This window comes from Corythoichthys intestinalis, chromosome 16, assembly GCF_030265065.1.
Source record: "Corythoichthys intestinalis isolate RoL2023-P3 chromosome 16, ASM3026506v1, whole genome shotgun sequence".
NCBI classification, from domain to species: domain Eukaryota; kingdom Metazoa; phylum Chordata; class Actinopteri; order Syngnathiformes; family Syngnathidae; genus Corythoichthys; species Corythoichthys intestinalis.
Genome location: NC_080410.1, coordinates 36,960,886 through 36,973,563, shown reverse-complemented (window position 1 = coordinate 36,973,563; position 12,678 = coordinate 36,960,886). Strand labels below are relative to the sequence as shown.

The window sequence follows — 12,678 nt, the reverse complement described above, 5'->3', positions numbered from 1 at the left end:
GAAGACTGCGTTTCCCATGAGGACCAGCGCACACCCCCAGTGTCGTAAAATCATCAACCAATCAAAAATCAATCTCCCTGTCGCCTGTAGATGGATTAAACATAATTTCTGTTTTCAGCGGCTTTGTGAACGATGAAAAGTAATAAGGAAATGAATCCAGTTTTGGTTAAACAATGGCATATGACGGTTAACAACCGTGTGGCATAGTGTGGCTAACCCCCCCCCACCGCATCTGTCAGCGCTAACGACTTCGGTTGAGGGGTGGGGGGGTCACGCCAGCGAGTGAAAGCCGGGGCAATGTTTATCCTGTATATCCTGGTAGCCTTCCTTTTTTTTCCTCTTTAGAGATTTTTTTTTGTCTCTTTTATTGCTCTGCCATCTTTACAGAATTTGCGCGAAAGCGTTCGCGTCGACTTCCGTCTATATAATGAATGGGGAAAGGGGGAAGTGACGTATGCCGTAAACCAGTTAGCACATTTGTATTTTTTTTGTGTGTGTGGCAAGCTTCCTATCACCCTCCTCAAAGTTAATTAGTGTCAGTGAAAGCGATACAGACCCCCTCAAGATATAAAAGTGGTGTCATCCAACTAGTTGTCAGTTGACATATTATCACAAATTTTATGAAAATATTTTATAAAGGTTGAAAAGTTACCGATTGTTGCCTTAAAACATTCAATTAAAAAAATGACTTTTAAAAAGACATGTTGCATTACTATGTATTTAAAAACAACAAATTAATTACAATAAAAAAGAAAACTGACATGACTACCGTAATTTTCGGACTATAAACCGCTACTTTTTTCCTTCATTTTAAATCATGCGGCTTATAGTCCAATGTGGCTTATTTGTTGATTTATTTGGGTTAATAGGTAACACTTCATTTGACAGCGGCGTCATAAGACTGTCATAATTATGACATGACACTATCATGGGCAATACTGAATGCTTGTGTCATTAAGTGTCATCCAGCAAATTATGTCACTAACCCAATTTATGTCTAGCTTGGATCTTTTACATCCATTAAAAGTGAAATAATTTGCCGGATAACACTAAATGACGTCTGTTATAAGCATTCATAAATGCTCATGACAGTTTCATGTCATAATTATGATTGTCTAATGACAGTCTTAAGGCACCACTGTCAAATAAAGTGTTACCAAATACTATAACTAGCAGTTAATGAAACAAGCGGAACAGTAACTGAAAAAATAATTACCACAGAACATGAATTTTGATTGTTATTTACATCTATAGCGCTGCAATGCATGCTAGGAGGCATGCTGGACAACAGCAGTGTTGACAGCAGATGGCAGCAGAGGTTGACTGTCTACCCCAAGGGAGCAGTGATGGCCATATGAAGCGTCTTGAAGCAATAAAGCATTGCAGCCAATTGGTTGAAAGCGTCATGGTGGTTCATTTGGTCTTATGACAGTCATATGATGCTGCTGTCAAATAGTGTTACCGGTTAATATCTTTTGGTGTACCATAATTTTCGCACTATAAGGTGCACCTGACTATAAGCCGCCACCCACCAAATTTGGCACGAAAACTGCATTTTTTCATAGATAAGCCGCACTGGACTATAAGCCGCAGCTGTCCTCAGTGTATTATGGGATATTTACCGTAATTTTCGCACTATAAGGCGCACCTGACTATAAGCCACTACCCACCAAATTTGGCTAGAAAACGGCATTTGTTCATAGATAAGCCGCACTGGACAAAAGCCGGAGCTGTCCTGACTGTATTGTGGACTATTTAGACCAAAAGATATAAACCAGTAACACTTCATTTGACAGCGGCATCATATGACTGTCATTAGACCAAATGAACCACCATGAGGCTTTTAACCAATTGCCTGTAAAGCTCCATTGCTTCAAGAAGCTTCATTTGGCCATCACTGCTCCCTTGGGGGAGACAGACAACCTCTGCTGCCACCTGCAATCAACACTGTTGTTGTCCAACATGCCTCCTAGCATGCATTGCAGCGTTACAGATGTAAATTCAATCAAAATTCATTTTTCTGGGCTAATTGTTTCTTCAGTTACTGTTCTAGTTGTTTCATTAATTGCTAGTTATGGTATTTGGTAACACTTTATTTGACAGTGGCGCCATAAGACTGTCATTAGACAATCATAATTATGATATCACACTGTCACGAACATTTATGAATGCTTATAACAGATGTCATTTAGTGTTATCCGGCAAATGATCTCATTTTTGAATGGATGTAAAGAATCCAACCTGGACATAAAAGGAGTTAGTGACATAATTAGCTGGATGACACTTAATGACATAAGCATTCAGTTATCCCATAATAGTGTCATGTCATAATTATGACGGTCTTATCACAGTGTTATGATGCCGCTGTCAAATAAGTGTTACCTATTAACCAAAATATATCAACAAATAAGCTGCACTGGACTATAAACCGCAGGATTCAAAATGAAGGAAAAAAATAGCGGTTTATAGTGTGAAAATTACTGTATTCATCTCCCAACTTAATGGGTTTCACCTGTAGGTCATGTGATTACTTGAATCAACCAATACATTTGATGACAAAAGAGCGAATCCATCCTATCGACCTCTCAATGGGAGGCAACAAATCAAGTGAGCGCCGCCGGAAGGAAGTGCGTAAGTCAGGAAATGAATGAATGAGCATCTGTCTACGTCCGAAACCAGACGTCAACCGAAGCGCAACTCCGTCCGAGAACATAAGTCATGCACATTCTTGGCAACATCTCCACATGTTTTGATATTTACTTTGACTCTTGCGCTCGGACAGCACGCAAACTCAGAGTCATCTATTTTTAAATCAGCGGGCATGTTTCCATAGCAATTGCGGGGACGTTGCCAAGCAACAGCATCGCGGAAGACGTGAATGAAAGTAGATGATCAGTGGGCACTTACCTCAGAGTGAATGGACAAGCCTATTTAGTTTTCCTTCTTTTTTTTTTCTCTTTTAAACAGAGATACTTTTAGTCGCTATTGTACACACCGACAAGGCGACGTAACAGCTTGTTGAAAAGCCCAGCAGGAAGAAGTCTGTTTCATTTGTTACTTTCATAGCAAGCGTAAGTTCCAATAGCAGCACCTCTCCCATTCATACAATATACACACGCACACAACCTGTTGTTCTTCCCTCTAATCTATTTGCAACCATTATGTCTGCCAACTAGGGATGCCACGATAAATCGACAAATGGTAATCAATGATCAAATGAGTCGAGAACTATTTTGAGAATTGATTCGGTTTATTGTTTAGACCAGTGGTTCTAAACTTTGCTAAAGGTACCAAACTCCACAAATTTCACATGTGGATTGATTGAACCCTTCGGAAATAGTTAATCAAGCATTTTTTCAAATTCAAAACAGATATATCTCAGCTAGAAAGCCAATAATTTAGCAAATTCCCGTTCAAAATTTTCTCATTTTAACAGCATGTTTTATAAACAGGTCAAAATTTGTGGCCACGCTGCCCATTGGCCTGTTGTATTCCCTCATACAAAGTGCAAGTCAACGTTCCACTGAGCAAACCAGTTCTTCCTTCCATCAGATCGAGGACGATCAGTTAAAAGAAATGGATTAAGCCTGTAAACTGAGAGCAAACCAGTCTAAAATGTGGTCTAAAAAGCCACTTTGCCTGGATTTAATTGTTGACCTAAAAAATTCTCGAATCCTTTTTTTAGACTCTTAACGAAAAATATTCCCCTGTATATTTCACATTTTTATGCTCCATTTATTTAATTTTATTTCCATTAAAAAAAAAAAAACACCAAAATCGTACATTTTTTCTTTATTTTTTTAAGTAATTTTGAGTTTTTCCATTAAAAAGCAAAAATACAGTCAAAGTTCATTTTTTAAAATTTAATATTCATTTCCCATTTTTATTGATTTATTTAGATTATATTAACTTTTTTTGATGAAACAAAAAATAGGAGAAAATAAATTAATATTTTTATTTTTTGAATAGATTTTTTTTTTTTTTTTTTTTTTTTTTATTGGCATCCAGATCCAATATTACTTAATACACAGGGTTGTTCCCCAGAAAACTTGAAAAGCCTAATGAGAGAGAAGCCCACCATGTTTTGAAAAAGAAAAATAAATAAATATATAAATAAAAATGTTTGTTGAAAATTCTGATGCCTATGATCCAAGTTATTATAAGCCATTTATTGACAATAATGAAATGTGAAGTTTTGCAAACAAACAAAAATACAAATCCATTCAGTGCAATGGCAGAGAGCTGGGGGGCAAGTGTGTTCATTTATCAACCACAAGATGTCCTCATTGCGCTTTCAACGGTATCACTCAACTGTATCAGACTTGGTTTAAATTCAGTTAAAATCTGTATACTTTTCATGCTGCTTCTTTTTTTAAAGCACTGTTTTAGCCTGATGATAGTGGTGGTTGTTGTGGAGGCACTAGGTTTACAAAGCACTAGGACAAATCATGTAAATACCATATTAAAAAAATAAACAAATAAATAAAAATCCTGAATTGCTAAATTAAGATGAGCAATTTGACTGCATACAGAGTTATCTAATGAAAAATGTATTGGACATAATTAGTGTTTAATAAGACAGTCTGTTACACAGGTGAATTGCTTGCATAAATTATAACCAAAACCTGCATTTAACAACACTGGACTGCATAACAGTAGTGGACCGTCACGACCAATTGTATAAAACCTGGGAATTTTAGGTGCAGTCTGATATGGAATACAGTCCATTATTGTCCCTCAGGGTAGAATTAACATGATTAATTATTGGGCGCTGGTCTAACTCCAATTACGTATTTTTTTAATTTACTTGTTTATTATAAAATCTCACTCAATTTTCTCTATCCTGCTTAATCTCATTAGGATCCCAATTGACCACACACGCATGTAGAGAACATGCAATTGCTATACACATAAAAGTCGAACCCTGAACAGGTGTGCCATTTTACTGTAGTTTCATCTGACAATATGACACGTGAATATATTCACAACCATTGACGGCAACAGACGTCCAATAAATCCTGGATTCGATCTCTACCAGCCCCTCCCAATTCATATGGATTGGACGTCTATTGCCGTCAGTGCAGCCAATGAGGTAACACAATGTAGTCTAAGTTTCTTCACGGTTCCAGCATGTAAAAGTCGACTATCTCCTGCGCGCCAGGATGCTCAATTCCTTGCTGGAGAAACTTTGACATAATCACACCAGCTTGAGCTAAAAACCAGAATCTCGACCACAATTTTTTGTTGTGTAAAAAAAAAACACACACACACACAAAAAAAAACCCATGCAAACAAAAAAGTGAATATTTTCCAAACTCACCCTCAATACAACAGATCCTCCAAAGCCCGGAGTGCGTCAGGTCCCCTTTCCTGCTCCTGATCTGCGGCTGGGACTCGTCGGCTGTAGCGTTGGTTCCGTTGCAGATGTACGCCCGCGAGTAGAGCCAGTAGTCCGTGCCGATGGCGATGCTCATAAGGCTGAAGGCGGCGAAAGCGCCCACGGTGGCCAACAGCGTCTGAACCCCGCGCTCACACCAAGCCATGCTTCCTCATACTACACGCAAAACAAAAGTACGGTTCTATACCGGCGCAGTCCGGGGCCATGCGCCTACTTGTTGAGGGCTGCGCTCACTTTTTTCAAGCTCGTCAGAACATGACAGAAATGTTCAGGTGTCAAGTCCGACTCAAAACCCTCTCAATTGTCTGAAAGAATCCTCTCATGACTCCAGTGGGGAGCACGAACATCTTTTAAAAGAGACCCCACCCTCGACAGAAGCCAACCAATGGAGGAGAGCTGCTAATCAGTCACATTCAGAGGTGGTACTAGGGCTAGAGAACACTTTTCAAGTACAAATGCTTGCGTTGATTCTACAACCCCTAGCAAAAAGTATGGAATCACCAGTCTCGGACGAGCACACACTCAGACATTTTATCATGTAGAACACCATGTCCAAAGTCCGGCCCGGGGGCCAAATGCGGCCCGTGGTCAAATTTCATCCGGCCCCCAGCATCTGTCATAAAATCAATAACGTCTGGCCCGCACACAGACTTAATAAATTGGTCAGCAGTCCTGCTACCAGCATATGAAGTAGCTTACATACTAAATGCTGCTCCTCATTTACCCACTAAAAGGCAGCAGCACTCTAAACAACATTACCCCATGTTACGCTTTACTTGCAATTTTCTAAAATGGGGACAATCAACAACAAAAAAAAGACAGACTGCGATGTCCGACGCTTCAAGGACAGGTGGAAATTGGACTATTTATTCACTAAAATATGCAACAACTGTGTTTGCTTCATTTGCAAAGAGACAGTCGCTGTTTGAAAGTTCTGTGTGAGGCGATATTACCAAACAAGACATGCTGACATCTATGACAAGATACGCAACGAGAAATTGAAGCAACTTGAAGCTAGTTCAATTTCACAGCAGCGGTATTTCGCGAGAGCCTGAGAGTCGAAAGAGAACGCCACAAAGGCTAGTTGCGAGATTGTTAAAATTATTAATTCAAAAAAATAATAAAGCAAATGTGACACACAGAATGACTTGCTAAAATTTGCTTAAATATATTGTTCTACGTAAAGGACGTCAGCCAAGTTTGGCCCCCCACTTTTTTACCACACCAAATCTGGCCCCCTTTGCAAAAAGTTTGGACACCCCTGATGTAGAACAAACTCAGATAAAAAGCTTGAAAAAATAATGAATTACCTCCAAAGTGCAACTCATTACCATTCAGAAACACTAAAAGAAATGAATAAAAAAACATTGTGGTGGTGAGTAAATGTTACTTTTGTAGCGCAAGCACAGGGAAATATCTATGGAATCACTCCATTCTGAGGAAAAAACAAAAAGCAATCACGAGAAACAAACAAAGAAATAACAATCAAAACACGTCTCTAGTATTTAGTAGCATACTAGCACCACCTCTGGCTTTTATGACAACTTGCAGTCTCTGACGCATGGACTTGATGCAGTGGTGTTACCAGGATGCCAGGTGTGGGTGGGCATTAGTCTTACCTGGGGGGGCAAAAAAAAAATTTTGAATTGAAATTTTTAATTTCATTATTTAATCATTTTTAATTATTTATTTAATTATTAATTATTCATTTAAAAAATAATAATTAATTAATAATTACATGTAAATATATATATATATATATATATATATATATATATATATATATATATATATATATATTATTTATTATTACCGTAAGATCTGTTTATTTTTTTAAATTATTTGAAAATGTAATTTTGAAATTTTGAAATTGAATTTTTTTTATTTTAATTTTTAATTAAAGCACCTTAATGTTTTCCCTAACGGCCGTCTAGGATATGTATTCAGAATGGGTTGTGGTGGGCGATCCAAGTTTAAGTCTGGAGGAGCACACACAGCAGGGCCAGAGTGAGAGGACTGGACGGGAAGAACAGGAAGGACGCTTTCAGACGCCGCCGGCAGAGTGGCCGAGCTGCCGCCGAGACATGATGCGTCTGCCGCGCGCACATCACCTGCAGACCCCGGCAGTGATACGGAGCCCTGCTCGGTGTTCGCGGCGGTGGTAGAGGGGGAGTTAGCGGGCGAGCCACCTGTGCATCTCTCTGTCTGCCAGTATGTGCTTATTTGACTGAGAGGAGCTATCCGCCAAAGGCAGTTGACTGCTAAGTCTTGCTAACACGCAGCACAACACATAACAGAGGACACACAGATGACAGACAAGAAGCGCGATATGAGTGAAATGAATGATAATAGTCCGGTACGAGAGGCAAAGGTAGGAGACGGTGGTAGTGCTAGCGCAAATAGATCGCTGATGTGACTGAAACTAGAAAATGAGCGAGACGAGTAATAAATGAACAGCAGCATGACAAACGACAAGTACATTGTCTAAACTACCAACGGTGTCTGCGAGTTGCACTCTCTGTGGGGACTAAGCTGACAGTGTGTACTGTAGGACGCGAGAGAGTCGACAGCAGTGTCCACTGACAGACACAATACTATATGAATGGGATACCATATGCGGTGCCCAGACTGCCGTTAGAACTAGATCCAGTTTTCTTTGGGTGGGCAGGGCGTTTCCGTGGGTGGGCACTGCCCCCCAGGAACGCCCCTGACTTGATGAGTATTCTTCATCAATTTGGTGCCAGCTCTCTTTGATTGCAATAGCCAGATCATCCTTGGAGGTCGGAGCCTTGCTGTGGACCATTTCTTTCCATTTCCACCACAGGTTTTCAATAGGGTTGAGATCTGGGCTATTTGCAGGCCTTGACATTGACTATATGAGCCTTTCTCCAAGGAATGCTTTAACAGTTTTAGCTCTGTGGCATGATGCATTGTCATCTTGGAAAATGACAAACATATTTTCAATTGAAAGGATAAAAAAGCAGTCTAAAATTTCAATGTAAACTTGTTCATTTATTGAAGATTTAACCACAGCCATCTCCCCAGGGCCTTTGCCTGACATGCAGCCCCGTATCATCAAGGACTGAAGGAATGTTGATGTTTTCTTCATGCAGTCATCTTTGTAAATCTCACTGGATCAGCACCAAACTAAAGTTCCAGCATCATTACCTTGTCAAGAGTCAATAATCTGCATTGGACAAGGTGTCAAGAGTCAATAATCTGCCTTGGACAAGGTGATGATGATGAAAAAATATTGGGTGAATGGGGGGTTTGTGCACTTTGTGTTGTGTGAGCAACATATGATGTTATTCAGCACCCGTCTCTCTCTAAGCTAGAAGAAAAACGTGAGCAAGAAGCTCTTGCTCACGTTTTTTCCGGTTCTATAGTTTCCAGCAGAGTTCACTACATTTCTCACAGTTTAATTTACGATAACAGTGGAAGACACAAATAGAAGGACACTTCTCTCCAATTAGCTTCCTACCCGGGTTTTGCAGTTTAGCAAATTCACACAGTTTAATGTAATGTTAACTGTGATGCAGGTCGGACTTTCAGTAGCAAAATGTGTGGTGTGTTCCCCACCTCCACTACATTGAGGTATTTTTACATTATTTACAGTGGCTGCTGCTGGCCTGAAAAAAGAAAAAAAAAACTTCTTATTTCACTCCACTTCAACGGGGGGGTGGGGGGGGGGCGGAGGAGACGGCATGTTGTCGATATGTACTTCTGTCAGGGCTGTGTGAGTGTGAGCATGCGTGTGTCGGGGGTGGGTCAAGTCATCAGCTAATCAAACGTGTGTTTGGTGGGGGGGGGTTGTAAGTTTGAACATAATGAAAATAATTCACTTAATAATGGTAGGGTCAAGTCTATCCCTACAAATGGTAAATGGAGAGTACTTATATAGCACATTTACCTACATTGTTACAATGTCCAAAGCGCTTTACATTAGCACACTTTACCCTTTCACACACACACATTCACAAGGCACTGTCAACCCATTATGGGGCAAATTAGGGTTCAGTGCCTTGCCCAAGGGCACTTCGACAGTGGGCAGTCATAGCTGCGAATCGAACCGCTGACCCTTTGGTCCCAGGACAACTCCATCTCCCAACTCCGCCATGGCCGCCCATCCTTACAACATATGGGAAGATCTAAATCTAAAATTATCTGTAGAACTGAAGTCATTACATAATGCATATAAGGTTGCTTAAAGGTTGGTGGGGACAATCTGAGCATCCTGAAAAGTTAGTAGTGTTATGTCCCTTCTGTCCCTATGCAAATCTACGCCCTTGCTACTGATTGACTATGAAGTTTAAAAAAAAAAACTCAATGCATTGGACGTCTATTGCAGCCAGTGGAATTGAACAATAGAATTCCCTGCAACTCCTACCAGTTCAAACGGATTGGACATCCATCTCAGTAAATGACTGCGAACTAATTAATCTGTTCCTTCACCGTGCTCGTGCTTCAAAAGACATCATTTTCAAACTCAAATCATTGGCGGAGTTTGACTTTTGGGGCATAGGGGGCACAACCTGTTGATGACCCCGAAACGCAGTGTCAGCAGTAAAATTAACTTACAAGAATATTTATAATAATTAGGTGAAAATGAGCTTTTTTTTTTGTTTGTTTCCCATCATTTTTGAGGGGAATTCTAAATCAGGCTGCTTAGGACAGCAATAATTTTCGCCAAGATCATCAACTATTGAATATGGTACACCCGCCGGTGGTGGCTCTGTTGTACAATTGGCATCTTTAATGGGGCAAATTGAAACTCCGCTCACCATTTTGGCGGCGCTCTCTGGCGTTTCACGGTCCACATTTTCAATCCTTGGTTCTTGCTCAGTAGTTGTTGTCGCTTCTAAAAGCTTGGGATTGAAAAAATTACGTATATCCATCTTGCCTCTTCGGTCCTCAGGTAGTTTTGGCTAACCATTGTCAAAGAAAATGACCGTCTAAGGTGCTAGTCACATGACCTGTTCGAAAAATAATTTTGACCCATTATGAAACTATATTTTTTTGTTCATTTCATTCATTTTTGTTGTATGTGTTGTTGCTTTACAATTTTTATGGACAATATTTTACCAGAAAATTTTAAAATCATATATAAGAAAGTCAATTACATGCAATGACACTTTTGGGCCACCAGGGCCCCCCCTTAAACTCTGCGTATGACTCAAATGAAAGGAAATTTCAATGGGAGACCCCCACCCACCAAAAGAAGAAGTTTGAATGTGTTTCTAACGACGGAAAAATCGCACTTTGATGTACTACAAAAACATACAGAAACATAAACATATCAGTTCTTTGAGGTGTCATCTCCTCTCACATTTCGCTCAGTATTCAGTAAAGCACTATAATATTAGTCGATCTACACAGAGGATAAAGAATAAATGACTATGAATACCCTTATTGTCTGTAACGATGCATCATCGTTTTCAATTCAGTATATTAAAACATAAACATTTTGATTAAAAACGTGGATAATTATACACTATACACTACAATTATACAATAAAGTAGAACACAATCTGCTATGTTAATATCACTGTTGTTTTTTTCAACCTTTTTAATGTTCATTTTAGTCTTAGTCTTTTGGACGATAAAAGCTATTAATCATAATCATATTTTAGTCATCACAAAATGTGTGTGTCTTTGTCTCGTTTTTGTTGACGAAATCTGAACCCTAATTTTGTGTCGTTTTAGTCTACGTTTACAATAAATAAATAAATAAATAAATAAAGGTTTCTAACGATTTCGATTGAACATTGACAGATGAGCGTATATTGTAGCTTCTACAAGGACCAACTTGGTGATTATACACGCTCAGAAGGAAAACAGGATATTATTTTCAAATAATTATAGCCACCTGGATGCCACCAACTGTATGTAAAAATAAGTTTCCGACGCTCGCCGTTAGCATTTGCCTAATGCTAGCGTGAACACAAATGCTATGCTAATGTTACGAGTTACATTTGGTGTGTGATGCTCACCCAACAAATACTTTTGAAGGCTAAACCAACATTGGATATTCTTTCTGGAACCGTGTGTGCAAGCCTGCATTGAGACTGGAGACGACACACAACCAGACACTACTACATGCTGGCTAACTACACATGAAATGTCACAAATTGTGAACATGTGCCGGAATCTATTGCGTTTTTTTGTCTCGATCTCATCTCGTTAGACGAAAACTGGCATTCGTCTTGTTATGTTTTAGTCTCCCAAACACGTTTTTAGCTCATTATCATTTCGTCATCATCATGAAAAGAGTGTTCGTTGACGAAATATTTTCGTTATCGTTAACGAAAACAACACTGGTTAACATTCACGGAAAAATACCTTAGGTTGGATAACATGAATACATTTTAAAGCACGACACAAAAAAGGAGTGCTTTTCATTAAAATAATAATATTAAAACCAGTTTTGTTTGGGTTAACAATTGGTTACACTTTATTTGAACTCTGTGTCATAAGACTCATAATGATGACATAACGCCTGTCATGAATATTAATGAGCGCTACTGACAGATGTCATTGGGTGTTATTTAGTAAATTGTCTCACTTTTGATGCAATGTTGAGATTTTTCCAAATGTCTTTGGGTTGGGATTAGAGTTTAGGAACTGCGTTAGGCTTAGGACAGTTAATGGCATCTGTCATCAGCTTTCATTAATGTCCATGACAGTGACATATCATAATTATGACAGTCTTTTGACAGTCTTATGACACTGAGTTCAAATAAAGTGTTACCTAACAATTTAACATATTTATCATTGTAGTGGACTAGTATTATTCTTTATGTTATAAGGCGTCAAAAGTTTTGGAATCACGGTATTAGGATGGCAAAAAGACTTCTTTACACTTTTCTTGTGGTGTGCTGTTTTTTGTTTTTTTTTTTTAATATGAGCCCGGGCTCCACAAAACTTGTGAAACACTGAATTCAAGGAAATTGCTACAGTCATAGACTTCATATTATCTTTTCAAACAATGCTCATATGCTTTTACTTGCTTTCTGAAAAGATATAACATCTTTAAAAGTACATTTTTAAAAAAATTGCTCACATGCTTTTTGCATTTCGAAGATTCATGTTGAGATGACTGCATAAAGTAGCGACGTGATTTATAAGCCAAAAGGTGGCGCTAGTTTACCACTTTTCCGAGGAAAAACTCATGCTGCTACGCATGCGCATCGATGCAGCTATGCACTCGGATCACATGACAATCCCATCGCGCACGCGCAACGGCTCAACGGTCTCCCCATTGGCGGCGCTCATCATGTCGT

General features: G+C 39.2%; 1 protein-coding gene across 1 annotated transcript in view; it reads right to left on the bottom strand.

Annotated features, from left to right (window-relative positions):
- Positions 1-5,662, bottom strand: part of cacng4b (calcium channel, voltage-dependent, gamma subunit 4b) — a 49,699-nt gene extending 44,037 nt beyond the window's left edge. Inside the window, exon 1 of the mRNA XM_057860548.1 lies at positions 5,321-5,662. Coding sequence (XP_057716531.1) covers positions 5,321-5,543 — 223 coding nt within the window. The 5' untranslated portion in view covers positions 5,544-5,662. The remainder of the gene's footprint in view (positions 1-5,320) is intronic.
- Positions 5,663-12,678: the final 7,016 nt, after the last annotated feature.